General features: G+C 44.7%; 1 protein-coding gene across 7 annotated transcripts in view; it reads right to left on the bottom strand.

Moving 5' to 3' along the window:
• Nucleotides 1-16,689: 16,689 nt before the first annotated feature.
• The window catches only part of BTD (biotinidase), a 49,436-nt gene continuing 44,792 nt past the window's right edge, over nt 16,690-21,333 (bottom strand). For all 7 annotated transcript variants that reach the window (XM_039480236.2, XM_003924942.4, XM_010335663.3 and 4 more), the window contains 2 exons: nt 20,554-20,703; nt 16,690-18,179 (listed from right to left, as the gene is read on the bottom strand). In XM_039480236.2, coding sequence (XP_039336170.2) covers nt 17,007-18,179; nt 20,554-20,703 — 1,323 coding nt within the window. In that variant the 3' untranslated portion in view covers nt 16,690-17,006. The remainder of the gene's footprint in view (nt 18,180-20,553; nt 20,704-21,333) is intronic.

Below are 21,333 nucleotides of genomic sequence, written 5' to 3'. Positions count from 1 at the left end.
GGTCCATGCTTGTAATCCCAGCTACTCAAGGGGCCAAGGCAGGAGAATTGCTTGAACCAGGGAGTCAGAGGTTGCAGTGAGCCAAGATCATGCCACTGCACTCCAGCCTGGTGACAGAGCAAGACTCTATCTCAAAAAAATAATAAGTTTATATGGCAAGGCAAAAGCCAAGAATAGCAAACACAATATTGAAGGAAACAAAATCAGAAGACTTATACTACCCATACTATAAAAACTACAGTAATCAAGACAGTGTGGTATTGGTCAAAGAATGGACAGAGCAGTGGAACAAATAGAGAACCCAGAAATAGACCCACATATAGTTAACTGATCTTTGACAAAGGAGCGAAGGCAATGTGACAGAGTGAAGACAGTATTTTCAACAAATGGTGCTGGAATAACTAAGACATCCACATGCAAAAAAATGAGTGTAAACACAGATCTTACATCCTTCCTACGAATTCACAAAATGGCCAGGCGCGGTGGCTCAAGCCTGTAATCCCAGCACTTTGGGAGGCCGAGGCGGGTGGATCACAAGGTCAAGAGATCGAGACCATCCTGGTCAACATGGTGAAACCCCGCCTCTACTAAAAATACAAAACATTAGCTGGGCGTGGTGGCGCATGCCTGTAATCCCAGCTACTCAGGAGGCTGAGGCAGGAGAATTGCCTGAACCCAGGAGGCGGAGGTTGCGGTGAGCCGAGATCGCGCCATTGCACTCCAGCCTGGGTAACAAGAGCGAAACTCCATCTCAAAAAAAAAAAAGAATTCACAAAATGGATCACAGACCTAAATGTAAAATGCAAAACTACAAAACTCTTAGGAGAAAATCTATCAGACCTTGGGTTTGGCAATGACTTTTTTGATATAAAACCAAAGGCACCACCCATAAAAAAAAATGATAAGCTAGCCTTCATTACAATTTTATAATTTCCACTCTGTGAAAGACATTGTCATAGAATGAAAAGGGAAGCCATGGACTTAGAGGAAAAAAATTCAAAAGACAGATAAATATTATCCAATATAGACAACCCTTAAAACTCATGAATAAGAACACAATCAACTTTTAAAATGGGACCAAAACCCTTAACAGGCATCTCACCAAAGAAGATAAAAGTGGAAGATAAGCATATGAAAAAAATGGTCCATATCATATCCCATCAGAGACACAAAATGAGATACCACAACACACCAATTAGAATGGTTGAAATTCCAAATACTGACAACAACAAATGCTAGTGTGGATGTGGAGGAGGTCTTTTTTTCTTTATTTTTCTTCTTTTTTTTCCTTTTTTTGAGACATAGTGTAGCTCTGTTGCCCACACTGGAGTGCAGTGGCATGATCTCAACTCACTGCAGTCTCTACCTCCCAGGTTCAAGTGATTCTCCTACCTCAGCCTCCTGAATAGCTGGGATTACGGGCATGCACCACCACCCTACCCAGCTAATTTTTGTATTTTCAGTAGAGACGGGGTTTTATCATGTTGGCCAGGCTGGTCTCAAACTCAGGACCTCAAGTGATCCACCAGCCTCAGCCTCCCAAAGTGCTGAAATTACAGACATGACCCACTGTGCCCGGCTTGGAGGAACTCATTGATTATTGGTGGGAATGCAAAATGGCTCAGCCACTTTGGAAAACATTTTGGCAGTTTCTTACAAAACTAAACATACTTAAACCACATGATCCAGCAATCCTACTCCTGGAAATTTAATATGGCATACTGGAAAAGATAAAACTATGGGGACAGTAAAAAGATCAGCAGTCGCCAAGGGTTATAAGGGAGGAAAGGAACAGGCAAAGAACAGAGGATTTTTAGGAGAGCAAAATTGCTATGATACTTTAAACAAAACCACCTGTAAACTTACCACTAAGAGATCATTAACACAAGCTGGTTTTATATTTTCCAAATCTGTAACTATGAATATGAGTCACATTTTTAAATGGAGTCATAGGTCAAGTTTGTAATTTTTTACTTGCTGTAAATTTCTGTGTCAACACATTGTGTATAAATATAAAATACAATAAATATGATGCTTGATGGCTTCTTAGTGTTCAATTATAAGGCATTGGATACATAGGCTATTAAATTTTTTATGTATTCAAATCAATGGAAAAGCAGAGGGTTCAGAAACAAGACTAGACCTGTGTCTGGAGTTGAATCGAAAGTAAAAAAGGTCGGTTTTCCTGAGTTATAATTCCCTTCATGAATAGCAATGGATGCAAACAAAACCACATGAATATCAACTAAGGTAAAGCACCTTTCTGAATGGCTGAGACAGTACTGTCATTAGTGAGAGGCAAGAAGGAGGGAGTACGTGGGCTCTTGGAGCCAACTGGTCCCAGCAGGAATTCTGGCTCTGCCACTCCTTAGCTGGGTGACCCTGGGCAAATCTAATTTCTCCCCACCCTAGTTTTCTTGTCTGTGAAATGAGGACAATCATACCTCCCCTCAAGGGGTTGTTGTGGGAATTAATGAAAAAATACATGGGAACAGGAGGCTGAGGCAGGAGAATTGCCTGAACCCAGGAGGCGGAGGTTGTGGTGAGCCGAGATCATGCCATTGCACTCCAGCCTGGGTAACAAGAGCGAAACTCCGTAAGCATGCAGTGTTAGCTTTTCTTTTTTTCTTGTTTTTGTTTTTGAGACGGAGTCCTACTGTGTCGCCCAGGCTGGAGTGCAGTGGTGTGATCTCCACTCACTGTAATCTCCAACTTCCGGGTTCAAGCGATTCTGTTGCCTCAGCCTCCTGAGTAGCTGGGATCACAGGTGCCTACCACCACGTCTGACTAATTTTTTTTGTATTCTTAGTAGAGACAGGGTTTCACCATGTTGGCCAGGCTGGTCTTGAACTCCTGACCTCAGGTGATCTGCCTGCGTCAGCCTCCCAAAGTGCTGGAATTATAGGTGTGAGCCAGCCTAGCTTTACTTATTCTTGGTTGTATTTTCCACTATGTTTACGGGAAAAATTAAATGAAATGATAAACAGTCTAGAATCTGAACTCTGTCACTTTTTGGCCGTGTGATCTTTGGGCAAATAATTTAACCTCCCTGAGCCTCCGATGTCATAGACTAGCCTATCTATGAAATGATAGGCTAGTCATCAGTAGGATAACCTATCATAGGATAATAGGAAAGTCATCCTATCGATCTCACAGGACTGTTGGAGAATGAAGGGAAGACTACATCCAAAGGACTTGGCACACTGCCCAGTATGTGGGTAGCACTCCTGAAAGGCATCTGAGAAGAGGGCATTGCTGCCATGCCATTCACTTCCCTAATCTACATGGTCATCAGAGTGAACAGAAGTAAAGTCGTTAATGATATGCAAATGAATACAAAATTAAAACATCAACTCTGTTAGTCTGGGTCCTCCAAAAAGCAGATGTCAAGACAGGGTTAAACATACAAGAATTTTACCAGAGAAAGCACCTCTGTGAAAGGAAATAGAGATTTTGGAGCCAGGGGTGGCTGGGAAACTGTCAAACCACACTGCAGGTCTAACCGCAGTGAAGGAGATCAAGATCAAAGGTTAAGTGGGAACATCCTACCTACCACATGTGCCTAATGAATGTTTGGCAAAGCATTTGGGAGCCTTTGAGCTGAAGTGGGCCACTGACCTAGAGTGTCCCCTTTCCCAGGCATGTGTCTGCTTTATTATCCCCCCCGACATTCAGTCATGGATGAGAAGCCATCTGTGGAAGCACGGCCCTTATTACAAGCACAGCAATGGATTTCAAACTACAGCAGGAACCCTAGGTCATTATGCTTCCTAGAGTAGCAGGTGTGTGAGATATACCAACTTTGAGTCAGGATCCTTGGGCTCACAGAGCCCTGGAGATGCCTTCAACCTTAATAAACTTGATTCAAGCATTTACTGAGAATATACTATGTCCTGGGAGCCTTGTTCAGCACCAGCCCCAGCCCAAATGGAGTTTACGAGCTGATGGGGAACTGGACATGGGGACAGATACATATAGCCCCTGTGATCAGTGGGAGGCAACAGGGCTGTGTGGTCCAATTTGTGGATTTTGGAGGCAGACAGGACAACCTGTGTGATTTTTAGCAGGTTACATAACCTCTTCAAGTTTTCATCAGCTCTAATGTGGATGGGAAAACACTCCATGGTTCTGTACAAATTAGATGAGTTGATTCCCAAAAGTATTCTGCAGAAAGGGAGTGGCATAGTAAGTACTCAGTAAGTTATTCTAGAGGAATGCACTGAATACAGATCGGAGGGTAGTTCGTTTTCCCAGAAAAGTCAGGGAAATCTAAAGGGATAAGGTAGCACTGAAGGTGTGCCTTGCCTGGGAGGACTGAGTTTGGTTCCTGGAAGTGTCAAGCAGCCTTGCTATTGGGTAGGGCAGCTTCCTCTCTGATTGTTAGGGGATTGTGGATTAAAGATGTTTAACTCAGTCTGAATATCTGGTTTAAAAAAAGTAATCAGTCTGAAGTTTAGGCAAGATAAAAGTGGGCTACATGTACAAAGGCTAGACCTGAGTGCCTGGTAAGATTGCCTTGGTACCGATTTCCATGGCACCCAAACATTCCATTGTTCCTGTGGGGCAATATAGTGTCTGTCACTCAATTAACAGATGCTGGAAGGAGATATCCTCTCACTAACCAGGTAATAGCCATCAGGGGCTGAAACACATGTTCCACCCAGAACAGGCTTTGTTAGCTGTGCCACCTGTAACATGTCCATAGGAGACTGTGGACAGGAGCACCAGTGTAACTTGTATTCTCTCTGAAATTCCCTCCAACTGTTTTACTTTTTCTTTCCCTTTTTTTTTTTTTTTTTTTGAGATGGCATCTCTGTCACCCCAGGCTGGAGTGCAATGGTTCGATCTCGGCTCAATGCAACTTCCACTTCCCAGGTTCAAGTGATTCTCCTGCCTCAGTCTCCAAAGTAGGTGCCTGCCACAATGCCCAGCTAATTTTTATATTTTTAGTAGAGAGAGAGTTTCACCATGTTGGTCAGGCTGGTCTCCAACTCCTGACCTCAAGCGATCTGCCTGTCTTGGCCTTCCAAAGTGCTGGGATTTACAGGCATGAGCCACCACGCCTGGCCACCTCCAACTGTTTTCTTTGTCAATCTGTTATATATTGGGTTTCTGGTACTTTTTTTTAAGTGTTGCTTGAAGACCTCTTTTTTTTTTTTTTTTTTTTTTTTTGAGACAGAGTTTTGCTCTTGTTGCCCAGGGAGTGCAATGGCGCTATCTTGGCTCACTGCAATCTCTGCCTCCCAGGTTCAAGTGACTCCTGTCTCAGCCTCCTGAGTAGCTGGGATTACAGGCGTGCACCACCAAGCCTGGCTAACTTTGTAATTTCAGTAGACGGGGTTTTTCCACGTTGGCCAGGCTGGTCTCAAACTCCTGACCTCAGGTGATCCACCCACCTTGGCCTCCCAAAGTTCTGGGATTACAGGTGTGAGCTACTGCACCTGGCCACCTGAAGATTTTTATCTTATTTGCAAGATTCATGCCTAGAGATACTGAGAAAGATTCCTGAGGAAGGTGCCCTTGAACTCACCTATAGGCACAATTTTCTGAACCCACAGCAAAAAAGCAACTGGGACCATCCCCACCCAAGAAGGGTGCTTACCTGGAATATGGAAAGGTTACCTACTCTCAAAGTGCTTGTAACATGCCTTATCATTGCCGTAATAATTACATGAAGTTATGATAACAGCCTAATTAGCTCATCAATTTCTCATGCACAAACTGCCTATGTTCAAAACCTAGCTCACATACAGTTCCTGGGGGCACTGGGCCAGTTGTTTGGCCTCTCTGTATCTCAGTTTCTTCATCTGTATATTGAAGTTAATGAAGATATCTATCAGTTATTCGAAAGATTAAATGAGCTACTATGCCTACTAAGCACTCAATAAATAAAAACTGACATCAGTACAGCAGCCTACTTTGAGGAAGATTTTAAATAGCCACAAATCCTCTGACACTCCTCCCACTGATGAGTGGGCTCTGTGTTTCCTCTGCTTGAATCTAGGAGGGTTCTGTAGCAACTTTACTGATAGAATATGCCAGAGGTGCCACTGTGCCTGTTTCTGGCCAGAGCTTTAAGAAATTGGCAGCTTCCTCTTCCTGTCTCATAATATCATCTTTGGGAAACCTGAGATGTCTTGTTAGAAGTGTGACTGTCCTCAGACCAGCATGCTGAAAGACCACATGGAGAGGCCCAGAGGAGGCTTCCAGCTGCCCTGTCAATGTGCCAGGGACCCAAGTGGAGAAACTATCCTGGAAGTGGGTTCTCCATCCCCCACCACTCCAGCCAGAAAGAGGTGGGCTGCATAACTGAGTCCTTCCCAAATTCATGAGCAAAATGAAATGGTAGTTCTAGCAGTTAAGGTTCATAGTTGAAACTTAAACTAAGTGGATCTTAATGAAATGAAGTGAAACTTATGCACTCATTGAAAATCACAACACTGATTATGAAAATCTAAACATATTAAACAAATGAATGAGTTGGGAGAGGGTGAATAGCCTCCAGCCTGGAGGGAGAGGATTCATGTTACAAATTGAGTCTTTGCTTTTGTTTCATAAAACAGTCTACAATACAAACAAAGTAGGTTGGGTGCAGTGGCTCATGCCTGTAATCCCAGCACTTTGGGAGGCTGAAGCAGGCAGATCACTTGAGGTCAGGAGTTTGAGACCAACCTGGCCAACACGGTGAAACCCTGGTCTCTACTAAAAACACAAAAATGAGCTGGGCATGGTAGTGGGTGCCTGTAATCCCAGCTATATGGAAGGCAGAGGTAGGAGACTCACTTGAACCTAGGAGGCAGGGGTTTCAGTGAGCCAAAATCATGCCACTGCATTCCAGCCTCAGTGACAGAGTGAGACTCTGTCTCAAAAACAAAAAGAAAACAACAAAGTATTCTCTATCATACATGAATATCGTTTACTTTCTTATTTACTATTCTGGGATTACAGAAAGAGCCTAATTTACAATTAGCAAACAATAAGGGTCTCCAAGGATATCTGAGTTGAAATCATCTAGTGTAGCCCCCTCTTTTACAGAGAGGGCCTTAGGCCTTGAGAGGCACAGGTATACGCCTGAGGTCACACAACAATGTAAAAAGAAGCCAGGCCTGGTCCTGGTCACTGGACTCCTAAGCCAGCACATTCAAAACCTGTGTTTATTTTTTCACTTATTTTGTATGTAAATTTGCAGGAATAAATCTGTTTTGTGACATATGTCCATTTTACTATTCAATATACACTGCACCAAGGAAAGATCTGAAACCATTTTCAAGGACAAGTAGAACACAAGGCCACACTGTGGGGTATTAACTACAGAACAATGAACTTTTTTACCCTTTTCAAATTCCTTTGTAAATGCCAAAAGTTTGGCTTTTATTATAAGTATCTTTATATTCCATCAACCTAATTATTTTCCTTACATACGTCAAACTCCCAGCATGGTTCAACCCCCCAATATGCAGCAATTTAGATGAAATGCACATTACAATTCAGAGGACACAGCCTTCTTTGTTCTTCTAATAGTTACTAAACAATTTGTATTGCAACCATTCTTTGAAGATGTGCATGTTTACTGAAAACAATGCCTTTGTGTTGTACATGAATGCAGGGGCTTTTCCTCCAGTGGCTTCCACGTGTCTGATAGTCTTTTAAAAACTGATGCGGGCAGCTGGGTGTGGTGGATCACGCCTGTAATTCCAGCACTTTGGGAGGCTGAAGTGGGCAGACCACTTGAGGTCAGGAGTTTGAGACCAGCCTGGCCAATATGTGAAACCCCATCTATACTTAAAAAAAAAAAAATTATTTTATATATATATATATATATATATATATATATATATATATATAAAATAAAGTTAGCCAGGTGTGGAAGCAGGCACCTGTAATCCCAGCTATTCAGGAGGCTGAGGCAGGAGAATCACTTGAACCCGGAAGGCAGAGGGTGCAGTGAGCCAAGGTCATGACACTGTACTCCAGCCTGGGCAGCAGAGTGAGACTTCATCTCAAAAACAAAAAACAAAAAACAGATGCAGGACTATATTAGAAAATGTTAAGTTTAACATGAATAATTCCAAAAAAATGTTTTGGTTTTTTTTGGTCCCTTAAACTGCTATTACAGATTTTTTGGTTATTTTTCCCTTAAATTGCTATTTATTACATTTTCCTCAGTGAGTCCTGATGGGTTAGACATGAGGCGTGACTGACTTAGGAGGAGGTGAAGCATCTGAAAACCTATCCTCAGGCAGAAGAATCACTTTAAATGACCATGTTATTCCCCTGCCTAAGCCCCGCAATGCTGCCTGCACGTATCAACCCTAACTCTCCCCATGGCCCGCAGAGCCTGCAGAACCAGCCACTGCCCCTCTCCTGACTTCACGCTCCTTCCCTCCCCACTTCACTTGCCCTAATCCCCAATGTTGCCTTACTGGCCTTTTACATTTTTAAACTTTTTAGTTCTTCAAATATTGTGGCTCTTTGGAAAAATAAAACCTGCACGAATATCCTTTAGCAATTTGTTTTGGTCGCAAGGTGGGAATTCCAGGCTCGTCCTGTGTTGCTAGGATTCTGTTTTTAGTCTTGGGCAAGGACTTTCCTTCTAGCCCTTAGTTCCTTCTTCTGTAAAATGGACACACTTGCCTGTTTCAGAGGACTAAGATGATGACTAAGACGGTGCACCTGCTTTTTGGTATGCGCCACATTAGAGCAGTGGGCTCGAACTTGATTGGGATCAGAATCACCTGGAGGGCTTGTTAAAAAAATAAAATCGGCACAAATATCTATTAGCAATTTGTTTTGGGGCGTGTGTGTGTGTGTGTGTGTGTGTGTATTTAAATCCTATGTTTTTAAGAACACTAGGTGATAATAAGCTCTCTCTAAAGGTAACAGTCTTGGCTTAGACTGGTGGCTCATGCCTGTAATCAGCGCTTTGGGAGGCGGAAGCAGGTGGATTACTTGAGATTCAGCCTGGCCAACATGGCAAAACCCTGTCTCTATTTAAAATAAAATTTAAAAAACAGTAAGTCTTATCTGACTTTGCATATGCTACAGTTTCTAGCACAGTATTTTACACAGAAATAATGCTTAATTTTCACACATAATTTTTTGAGAGTTGTGAGATATCCATAGTTGAATCAACAATTTTAAAAAAATTAGAACACGCCTAAAGTTATACCTTGTCTTGCAAATCACATTATACATAATTATCTCTTTAATTATGAAAGAATCACTTTAAAACCTTGTGGTTCTTGGGCGAGGTGGCTCACACTTGTCATACCAGCACTTTGGGAGGCCGAGGCAGGTGGACCATGAGGTCAGGAGTTTGAGACCAGCCTGGCCAACATAATGAAATCCCATCTCTACTAAAAAACAAAAAAAATTAGCCGGGCATGGTGGCAGGCGCCTGTAGTCCCAGCTACTCGAGAGGCTGAGGCAGGAGAATAGCTTGAACTCAGGAGGTGAAGGTTGCAGTGAGCTGAGATCAAGCCATTGTACTCCAGCCTGGGCAACAAGATTGAAACTACGTCTCAAAAAAAAAAAAAAACAAAAAAACAAAAAACAAAAAAAAAAAACAAAACCTTAGAGGGTTCTTCTAGATCATTGGTAGGAATTTCAACCACTACATTCCAGTACTTGGGGGAAAATGTAAATGTAATTGCCTTTAGTCAAACAAAACAAAAATAATATATTTGGATGATAAATAAGTCGCCCAGAAAGGGTAATAATAGGTTGAAAATTAGCATGACGGGAGAGAAAACATTTCGGGGTTAGCAATGTGGAAACACTTACTGTGCATTGGTCCCGGGGTGGGAATTCCAGGCTCGCCCTGTGTTGCTGGGATTCGGCTTTTAGTCTTGGGCAAAGACTTTCCTTCCAGCCCTTAGTTCCTTCTTCTGTAAAATGGACACACTTGCCTGTTTCAGAGGACTAAGATGATGATTAAGACCGTGCACCTGCTTCGGTCCGTAGCCTTAGAGCACTGGGCGCACACTTGATTACGATCAGAATCACCTGGAGGGCTTGTTAAACACAGATTGATGGGCCTTACTCCCAGAGAGTCTGATTAAGTTGATCTGGGGTGGAGCCCAAGATTTTGCATTTCCAACAATTTCCCAGGTGCTACTGGTGCTGCTGCCTGGAGCCCACATTTTGAGAGCCTCTGGTCTGCACCATACCAGGCTGTTGGATACCTCGGTCTGGGTTGGCTTAGGCAAAATTCTAGGGACAGGAGATTTTCCTGGCCACTGTCAGAATACCTCCTGTAGAACTTGCAGTTTCAAAGCAACCAAGGTCTGTTCAGCATGGACCCCTCTTTTTGCTGTTCTCCCTCTATCTGAGAGCATCTCCCAGTTGCATTTTACTATTCAAAACCAGAAGAAAAGAGAGTAGATCTAGATGATTTCTGGCTTTGTGTAACCCAACAAAGAACAGCCACTGATAGCACATGATATCTATAGTGGGAGAGAGAGCTGTATAGGTGTAGTCAGGATAGCTGGGAGATTGAATGTTGGATGAATCTTAACTTTGATGTGGGAGATTAAGGTGCTGGTAGCAAGATTATTTTATTAGTTTTCTATTGCTGTGTAATAAATTACCTCAAAACCTAGAAGTTTAAAACACCACACATTTATATTTTAGTTTCGAGAGGTAGAAAATCAAGGGTGACTTAGTAGGGAGGTTGCAGTCGTTTCCTAGGGCAGTGGTCATCTGAAAGCTTGACTGAGACTGGAGGATCCACCTCCAACATGGCTCACTCATGCAGCTAGCTAGTGGCTGTTCCTTACCAAACAGACCTGTTCACAGAGATCCTTGGGACTTGGCAACTGGCTTTCCCCAGAGGGAGGGACCCAAGATAGCAAGTTAGCAACCAAGATAGAAGCTGCAGTATCTCTTACAACCTAATTTCAGAAGTAACATACCAATTGCATTTGCCATTATTTTACTGGCTATGCAAAACGAACCCAGAAAAATGTGGGGAGTGTTACACAAGGGGTACCAGCAGGTGGGGAGCATTGGGGCTGATCTTGAGACTAGCTACCACGGTTATGTTCACTAAGAAGCTTCTCTCTCCCCTAATTCCTCTAACTCTTCTCAAACGAACTGGTTTATGAGCTTCCAGAATATTCCGGAAGAATCATGCCAGGGATGCATTTTGTCTTCCCGGCATGCTCCACCCCTCTACATCCTGTTCTGTGACCCCCAACACTGTCTTCTACAGATAGCACCAACCCGATTCTTTTCCTCTGCTTTCCTGCTGGGTCCAGGCCGTGGGAAGCCGCAGCAGGAGTTAGGAGTGGAGAAGAGAGGGCACAGGATATGGATCGCCCGGCTCCCCCTCACACCTCTACGGCCTGGCTGTCTCTCTCACAGCCCCAGCTCCCGCGGGCTGCTCTCTCCACAAGCTTCCCTCTCCCGCTTCTGGTAACCGCTTTAGCCCTTCACACCTTCAGGCCTGGGGTGCTCGTAGCTCCTGCCGTGGCTAAGGCCCCTGGGTAGTGCACTCTCCTTTCTTAGCTCCCTCCATGCTACCCACACCTGTGTAAATCACTCTGTTCTTAAACTCTCCTCAATCACGTGTGCCGTCTCCTTTCCGCCATGGCCCTGACTGCAGCAATTCCCGACCGGCACCGCAGTAAAAGTTCTGCTCAGAGGAAGCAAACCTGACGTACCCTTGCCGTTTGGGCCTGACTATAACCCTTTTCCCCTGCAACGCTATCCCAGCGTTCCCCTGTGAGACAGCGCCCACCCCTCAGTCCATGAATTTCCGGTCAGAGCTAAGCCTATCATCCCGCCCCCTAATGGTGGCCATGTGACTCTGTGCTGGCCAATCAGAATGTCACAGCCCTCTGGCCAATCACTGATTCAGGAAGGGCATGTAGCCTAAGCAAGAGCCAAGGCAGTTTCGTTCCGAGACTTGTTAGGGACTGTGTCAAAAGAGAAGCTTCTTCTCTGGAGTCGCTGAGGGGCAGATGAAGCCTAGAACTGTCATGGCCATTGTTGCAACTACACAGAGAGATTGTCTGTGGGAGAAAATGCTAAAGAAGAGTAGAGAGTGCGATACTGTGTCCGGAGACGCCATTTGGGCCCCTGGATCCAGAAATGCCTCAAGAGAATTTCTTCTCAGACTCTCCAGCTATGTGTTAATAAATTCTGTTTTTTGCCCAAACGAAAAGAAAAAGATGAAGAAAAGAAGAAGGAAAATGAGAAGAAAAGTTATCTGTGAAAAAAGTATATATGCATGATGCCTAGAGTCCAACTATTGGTAATTTCATTTTTAATGGCACAGCTGTTATTTTTGTTTTACTTCAGTACTAAACACGAAAATAAAAAAAAAGAACTTTCCAAAGGGAAATAATGGTTTTTTTTTTCTTGGCTGATCTAAACGTTATAAACATTCTTTGCGACTGCCCATTCATTCATTCATTCATTCAGCAGTCAGCAAGTATAGAGCACAGACTTTGTTAGCCAAGAGAGCGCCACGCTGAACGCTGCAGAGACAAAAGATGAATAGGACCCTGGCTCTGGTCTTAAAGGGTGGATCTCCGTGGAGTCACTGTAAAGATGCAAATCCAAGAGTCAGCACATATTTGCATGTGGGCAATTCATTAGTATCTCTGTTTTCCCATCTGCAAAATAGCTGTAGCAAACTTTCTTTAGGGCTCATGAAGGTTAAGAGAGTCCATTTATGTGCATGTAGCACAGAGCTGTCACTCACTACCAGAGAGAACTTGGATAAATAGTTCAATGAGAAAGGGCTCTGGGAACTGGGAATGGGAAATACCAGTTCAACAAGTGAAGATTCACAAGCTGTGATGAGCGAGTACACCTTAAAGGATGGATGACTGTTCATCAGAAGGTGCCATTTCAAGCAGACAACAGTACAGAGGCCAGATTGTGCTCAGCATACTGGAGGAGCTTAAAGAAGTGGCCATGGCTGGACCAGAGACCCAGGTTCAGGATAAGGGCCATCACATGAGCTCAAAGGTTAGGCAGGCTGAGGCTGTGAAGAATGTGAACTTCGACCTGAGGAACAGGAACTGCTGGGATGTGAGAAACAGGAGAGCTGCGATGTGGACTGAGCAGAGAGGTAGCCCGTCTCCAGGATGGTCCCCAATGAGCACCTCTGGCATCTGATACCCTCTGTCTCTTTCCATGGGGAGCAGGGCTGACCTGTGGAACTCAATAGGATGGTGCCAAATGATGCAGCAGTGTGACTTCTGAGACTAAATCATAGAAGACATCATGGCTCCACCTGTGCTCTCTTGGATCACTTGCTTCAGGGCCGCCAGAGGCCACATCATGAGGACACTCAGCTATTCCTATGGAAAGGCCCAGGTGAGGAACTGAGATTTTCTGCTAGCAGCCAGCACCAACTTGCCACTGTGTGACTGGGCCATTTTGCAAGTGATCCCTCTGTACTTGTTTCCCAGGTCTGGCATATCAAAGTATCCTGAACTGGGTGGCTTCAAACAACAGAAACTACGGTCTCATAGTTGTGGAAGCTGGAAATCCAAAATCAAGGTGTTGGCAGGGCCATGCTTCTTCTGAAACCTGCAGGGGTGGGTTGTGGGGTGGGGTCGTTCCTCGCCTCTTCTAATTTCTGGTGTTTGTTGGTATGCAAACTCTGGTGTGCCTTTTTGGTAAAGGCATACCTCTACCGGGGGGTCTCTGCCCCTGTTGTCACATAGCCATCTTCTCCCTGTGTGTCTTCTTCTCTTCTGAGAAGGACATGTCATATAGGATTAAGGACTCACCTACTCTAGTGCGATCTTATCTTACTTCTTCATCACATCGCAAAGACCCTATTTCCAAATAAGGCCATGTTCTGAGCTACTAGGGGTTTAGGACGACAACGTATCTTTTCGGGGGAAGACACAATTCAACCAATAATATTCTCCAAATCCAGTGAGGCCTTCAACTGGCTGCAGCCTCACGAGAGACCCCAAGCCAGAAAAACTCAGCTAAGCCTCTCTCACTTTCCTACCCCACAGAACTGAGTGAATTAACAATGTCCATGCCTGTTTTAAGCCATTAAGTTTTGGGGCAATTTGTTATGTGGGCATAGGTAATATTCAAAGGGAGGCTTGGCCATGAAAGACTGAAGCCAGGAGACAAGGACCTTTCTCTGGCCTGAGCAGCAACATGGTCCCCCAGGCAGTGTCCTGCTCAGAGAGCTTCAGGTCACATCAGCTCTCGTCTTAAATCTAGGCCTTTGTGCACAATACATTTCATATTGTCATGCCTTTCTATTTTGTCTTATATAAATCCACTTCATTGAGAAATTGTTCATTGGGTGGTCATTTCACTTGAGCAATTCTGAGTTTCCTTGAGAATCAGAGTAGCTGATTCACTATCAGTTCTCTCTGAGCAGATCTTCCGTGCCAGGCCACCTCCTGGAACACCAGCCAGTGCTCTGATTGGCTGGCCTTGGGCTGGGTGCCTCCTCCTGGTTCAATATGCCATGGCCGGGGGTAGGAGCGCAGGTACCAAGCAGGGCCACCTGTGGGAAAAAGTGCCCTGGGTGGGCTTCCCTCAGCAGGGGCTCTGGACAGGCCTGTGTCTTGGGAGCGGATGTGGTGGGCTGTGGGACTTGGCAGTCTGTGAGGAGGCATCGTTTTTTCTTCTCTAAGAACAGGGCTTTTCAATCCAGCGTGAATACAGCTCACTGTGCCTCTCACTTCCCATGTGAGAAAAACCACAGAAAAGCACAGCTGCACCTACATGAGAAACCACGCCAACCAAGCTACTTCCCCCCAGCCTGGTTTAGCCAAAAAGGCATTTGCTTTCCTGCCTCCACGCTGTGGTCAAGATTGCCATTTGCTTCCTGAATTTGAAGATCACAATCGATGAAAGCGTTATCACAGCCATCAGTCATAGGTACATTTTTTCCCTGAAAATGGTTTATTTTCCCGTCCTCTACTTTGTTCTGTCATCTGGCAGCTACTTCTTTTAATTGTAAAAACAACTTTGTTCTACCACCATTATTTGCTTTTCCCCTCATTTCTACTTCATGAGCAATTCATTCTAAATCGTCGGTAGAAAATCACTCAGGAAAAGTTTGTGGTGCCCCGCCCAGAAGGGAGAATGAGAATCTTGCAGGTGCTTATTCGAGGTTTACTGGGTGAAGTAGTTCTGCCAAGTCTGTATTTAGAACTGGCCTCTCTCTCTGTCTCAGGCTTACTTGAATCATCTTGGCATAAAGCAATGATACGCATTTTTAGGTAATTTCTGTCTCCCTGGAGTTTGAGGCAGGGAAGCAGAGTAGGCGGTGGACAGCCACATCTGGGGCCACTTCTGGCCTGACAGCTCATGCCTGGTGGGATCTGCACTGGGCGGGAAGATGAACTTGTCATCTGGTGGGAGAGGTTCTCCTCCCCTTCCAGAGGGACTTCCTAGGGTGCGGGGAACCCAGGGCTTCCAAGTCCTTCCTGCTTATTCCCTGAAGACTTGACTCATCCCAGATCTCTTCCAGGGAGCAGTGAGTCAGCAGGGGCTAGGGCTGGCTTTGCTTTTTCCCACGCGGTTTATTCAACATGCATTCTGCGAATAAAAAACTGGGGCCCGAGGTCTCTCCAGTGAGGAGTAAATGCTGAGGCCATGCCTGGAAACCCCATCAGTCTGACTGCAGAATCCATGCATGTCGTCAATTATCCTGCCTAAGAGCTGGAAAATGATCAGGAAGCCTGCACTGTGAGGGAACAGGGAGATCAGTTCATTTTCTTGCTGTATAAAATCGTGTGGTGTTTAAGCGTATACTGTTTAAAAAAACGAAAAAGGAGTTCAAACAAAGTGGCCACATTTAAAAGGCAAATCGCTAAAGACTAATTATCCATTCTGCACTTAAAAAATGACCTGAAACAGTTACTAGGCCTGAAGTCAAAATCCCTTTTTTAAATGGCTTTGAAATGTTGGATACAAATTACACAGAAATCAGTAGCCTAAAAATGCCTTCACCGTATTGAAACTGGTAATTTTGCATTTGGAATTCCTAACATGGGAAGCCCCTGCTCTGTGCCTGTTGGATGACTGAATAAATGCATGACTAAAGTGGGCCCCGCTTCATGTCCTTCGTGGCAACTTATCTTCACAGGGTGCCATGCACTGCTGCAAAGTGAAGGGATCCTCTACAGGGCTCCAGATCAAATTATACCAGCATCAAACCATCCTGCACAGTCGGGCAACGTGCCCCACGCTTGCCCAAAGCTACCGTGATTTATTAAGGCCCTTGGAATCCCTGGATGAGCTGCGCTGTACAGAAAGAATTCTATTACTTCCCATGGCTGCCCCCGTCTCAGCATTTTCCAGTCCCCGCCTGCCCTTCACCCCGAAGCACTGCACTCTCTCCAGTTATTCCAAGTCCTGCCCACACATTCCATTTACTGACAGAAAATTCCATTACTGGCAGATGTGAGAAACACTTCTTTTCTATTTTTCAGAGCCGCTTTTAGGTCTACAATTCTGACTTTGCTGGTGGCACTAGCGTTGCCATTTCATTTGGATAGAGTTCTGTTTGGCCAGAATGGGAAAGCTCCCCACAGGGGCCATTTCTACTAGAGCTTTTGCTTTGAGAGTTTGTTTCTTACCTCAGAAAATGTTTAAGGCTTATGAAGTATTTACATGTCCTGGGTGTCACTTGATCAAGATTGAAAAAAAAAAAAAAAAAAAAAAAAACCAATCCACTGCTTTGTGGATGTGTAAAATATAAACTGACATTTATTATTGTTTTAGCTTGAGACCATTTGCATACTGAGAGATTTGTTAGAGGAAGATGTGGCTTGAAAAAGACAAATGTGAATAGAAAATAGCAGCTAATGTCTCAATAACTGCGGTTTAAGAGGAAGACACTGAGGGAATCTGCCTCTCCTACTTGCTCCCACAATTCCCAGGGCGGATTCTGGTGCTACAGAAATCCGCTCCTGCCCTTCAGGCAGAGAGGTGGTCCTAGGGCTTGTGGCCTGTGGAAGCCTGTCGACATGATGGCTGGAGTCCACCCCACAGAACACGTCCTTTCCCTAGTCCCTCTCATACAAGCGCCCATAGAGAGCCGCCGTCACCAGGCCGGAGGACAGCCCACTCTTCCTCAGGAAATAGTGGTCATTCTCCCAGCCAAGCTGGTCAGGGACATCCAGAGTCATGCCTGAGGTCAGAAACAAGGGAAAGATATAGGAAGTACTGAAGTTCCCCCACAGGTGAAACTCAAAGATCCCTGTGGCCTCTGTGATCTCCTGTCCACAGGTGTCGAAGCCAAGACCCCCACACCTGACCAGGGCACACACTTGGATGTAGTACGTGCCATGTACTGTGTGAAGCCCATCAAAGACCCCCAGGGCATACAGCTCTTCGGATAAGGTAGGCCTCTTGTAAAGTAAATAACAGCAGAGGCCATTTGAACAGACATAGAGATAGCCTTCCTTTCCCCAGACGGGGACCAGGGTGAAATTGTCATACATCATCTCAGAGTGAAATGTGGGAAGAGCATTCCTGTTCCACTTGGTGGCTTCATCACAATGGACTTCCTGAGCATCCTTCTCACAGTACGGATCGCCTGACAAGATTTTTAAAAACTTACTATGGGATGAGTCCATTTCACCTGTTGCATTCTCTGCATCAGTGAGACCCACTGGATTTTTGGCCACCCGGGCAGTTATAAGGCGACCATTGGGGTTTTCCATGTCATGGTACCAAAAGGACTTCAGAGGGGTGTGTATGCCACTCCCTGTCATCCCCAGAACTGGGTGGTGGACATTAGCTGCCAGAACATTGACACCAAAGGCAACAGCAAAGGCTTTCTGAATCTCAATAGCTGCCAAGAGTGGGAGCTGGTTCATCCAGGCAGTCGGGTACACAACGTGCTTCACCTCGTAGTCTCTAAGGAGTCTGACAGCAGGGTTGAAGAACAATATATCAAAGCACGTGAAGACACCAAACCTGCCAGCAAAGGGAGTATCAAAGGTGGTGTGATCCACTTTATGAGGAACATCAAATGCTGCCTCAAAGTAGAGGTTGTGTTTGCGGTAGCGGTCAACCAGGGTTCCATTATTGCTGAACACGACATCTGTGTTGAACTGGTATCTCCCATCATTTGGGCACCCTGGGTCGCTGATATGACAAGGCTGCTTTGTCCCAAGATTGGCCACCAAGAACATATCTCCCTTGATGGCCATACAACTCAGGCGCTGGAGCACCTATAGGATAAATAAATAAGTTTTTTAAATCCTTCGTTTTGCTTCATTTTTTTTAAGAGACAGGGTCTTGTTGTGTTGCCCAGGCTGGACTTGAACTCCTGGCCTCAAGCAATCCTCTTGTCTTAACCTCCTCAGAAGCTAGGACTATAAGTTTGTACTGTTGTACTTGGCTCTCACAGTTTTCAAATACAAAAGTACTTATATTATATCCATAATACACACCTATCATAAATCAATTGGGTATGTCTTTATCAGCAAAAGAACAGAAAAAAACTTATATAAAAAAGAATAAATCAATAAGGAAAAAGCAACCACTACTGAAAATGTGCAAAGCATGTAAACAGGTAAACACAGAAGAATAAAGGAAAACGGCCCACAAACATCTCAAAAGATGCTCAATCTCATTAGTAAGAGAGAATTACAAATTAAAATAATGAGATATCCATCATTTTTCACCTTCTTAAGAGTGGCAAAAATTCAAAAGATTATACTTCTTTTTTCTTTTTTTTGAGGCAGGGTCTGGCTCTGTTGCTCAGGCTAGAGTGCGGTGGCATAATCTTGGCTCACTGCAACCTCTGCCTCCCAGGCTCAAGCCATCCTCCCACCTGAGCCTCCCCAGTGGCTGGGACTACAGGCATGCAACACTATGCCCAGCTAATTTTTGTATTTTTGTAGAGATGGGGTTTCACCATATTGGCCAGGCTGGTCTTGAACTCATGAGCTCAAGCTATCTGCCAGCCTTGGCCTCCCAAAATGCTGGGATTACAGATGTGAACACTGTGCATAGGCCGAAAAGATTATTCTATCTTGCATTGACCAAAGGATGGGAAAAGAAGCACTCATACTGTACTACTGAAGCTGTAGTGAAGTCAGAGATTTTTAAGGGGAAAATTTGGTACTCTTTTTTAATTCTTTTTTTTTTTTTTGAGATGGAGTCTCAATCTGTCACCCAAACTGGAGTACAACGGTATGGCCTTGGCTCACTGCAACTTCCGCCTCCCAGGTTCAAGCAATTCTCTGCCTCAGCCTCCTGAGTAGCTGGGACTACAGGTGTGTGCTAATTTTGTATTTCTAAAAGAAACAGAGTTCCACCATGTTGGCCAGGCTGGTCTTGAACTCCTGACCTCATGATCCACCAGCCTCGGCCTCCCAAAGTGCCGGAATTACGGGTGTGAGCCACCGTGCTCGGCCCTTTTTTTCTTTTTTTGAGACTGAATCTTGCTCTGTCACCCAGGCTAGAGTGCGTTGGCGTGATCTCGTTTCACTGCAACCTCCACCTCCCAGGTTCAAGCAATTCTCCTATTTCAGCCTCCCAAGTAGCTGGAATTACAGGCACCCACCACAGTGCCCGGCTAATTTTTGAATTTTTAGTAGAGACGGGGTTTCACCATCTTGGCCAGGCTGGTCTCAAATTCCTGACCTCATGATCCACTGACCTTGGCTTCCCAAAGTGCTGGGATTACAGGCATGAGCCACTGCGTCCAGCCTATACTTTTAATATAATTTAAAATGTATATATCCTTTGCGGGATTCCATTTCTAAAAATTTTATCTTACAGAAAAACTTGAACATGTTTACAAAAATATACGTACAAAGATATTCATTGAAACTTTGCTTATAATAGCAAAAATTTTAAAACATAAGCATAGAATATGCATAAAAAGAGGATGTCAATAACTATCAGATGCGTAGAAAAGAATACAGCTGAATGTACATCAAATTGTTAATGGCAGTTGCTCTAAGAAAAGGCATAGGATGAGGGCAGGCTGTGGTGAAGAACTTTCCTTATTGACTTTTGGTTTGTTTTGGTTTGGTTTAAGTACACATTCATGTATTTCTTGTAATAAATGGAAGATCAGGCCGGGCGCGGTGGCTCAAGCCTGTAATCCCAGCACTTTGGGAGGCTGAGGGGGGTGGATCACGAGGTCAGGAGATCGAGACCATCCTGGTCAACATCGTGAAACCCCGTCTCGACTAAAAATACAAAAAAAATTAGCTGGGCATGGTGGCGCATGCCTGTAATCCCAGCTACTCAGGAGGCTGAGGCAGGAGAATTGCCTGAACCCAGGAGGCGGAGGTTGCGGTGAGCCGAGATCGCGCCATTGCACTCCAGCCTGGGTAACAAGAGCAAAACTCCGTCTCAAAAAAAAAAAAAAAAAAGGAAAGATCCATAGATGAGTAAGTAAGTGCCCTGTAACATCAGACACTCTTTAATGCAATGAACATGTGGCACATGGATCTTTGGGAGTTTGGGATGGATTTTTGGGATCCTAAGGTCTCCTTCTGATCTCAACTAACATGTTACAGCTTTTGGTCCCTGACTTAGTTCATCTCTGTGTACCCTCAGCCTACTGAGGAAAAAGGCCAGAATCACCTCCGTGTCATTGAAACGGTGAGGCTCCAGGCATGGGTTCCACCTGACCACCTGGGGAGACGGCATGAAATCCAAAAATGGATAAATGGATGTTCTTGTGAAGTTGAATCCATGAATGCCATCTTCTGGAAACACTATAATCTGTACACCCTGAAAATGAAAACATCAAAGAATAGTCTGTTATCAGGTGATGCGACACCACTGCATTCATTCATTCTTTTGTTCATTCATTTGATAACCATCAAGAAGTTACTCTGTACCAGGAACCAGAGGTACAGAGATGGTGCCTTTACTCTCCTCAGAGATCTTAATCTTGGGGATGCTGTCTCACTTGACCTGATCCTGAAGGAACAAAGACAAAGTCCTCTAGGAACAACCATTAACTGTGCCTGGGGTCATGTGAGGGAAGGAAGGAATGAGTAAGCTCCTTTGAAAGTAAGCTCGGGAGTCTGACTAGCAAACAGCTAGAAGGGATTTAGAGTTCTTAGGATGCCAGGGGAGATGCAGCTGACTATGGGGCCTTGAATACACTGGGCCCATGAACACATATGGTATCTTGAGTCTGGTGGTTGTCAACTTTCACTGTGCATCTAAATCAAGTGGGGAACTTCTGAAAAATCACTGATGCTGGGGCCCACCCCTAAAAGTCTGATAGAATTGACTGCCGGTGGGATACTGGCAACAGTGTTTGTTTAAAGGTCCCCCAGGTGATTCTCATTTGTAGCCAAGGTTAGGACACACTGGGCCAGTGGGTAAGAGGCAAGTGTGTTGATCTCAGCC

The sequence above is a fragment of the Saimiri boliviensis genome, chromosome 9 (genome assembly GCF_048565385.1).
Source record: "Saimiri boliviensis isolate mSaiBol1 chromosome 9, mSaiBol1.pri, whole genome shotgun sequence".
Taxonomy (NCBI): Eukaryota; Metazoa; Chordata; class Mammalia; order Primates; family Cebidae; genus Saimiri; species Saimiri boliviensis.
This window is presented reverse-complemented; position numbering and strand designations above follow the sequence as displayed.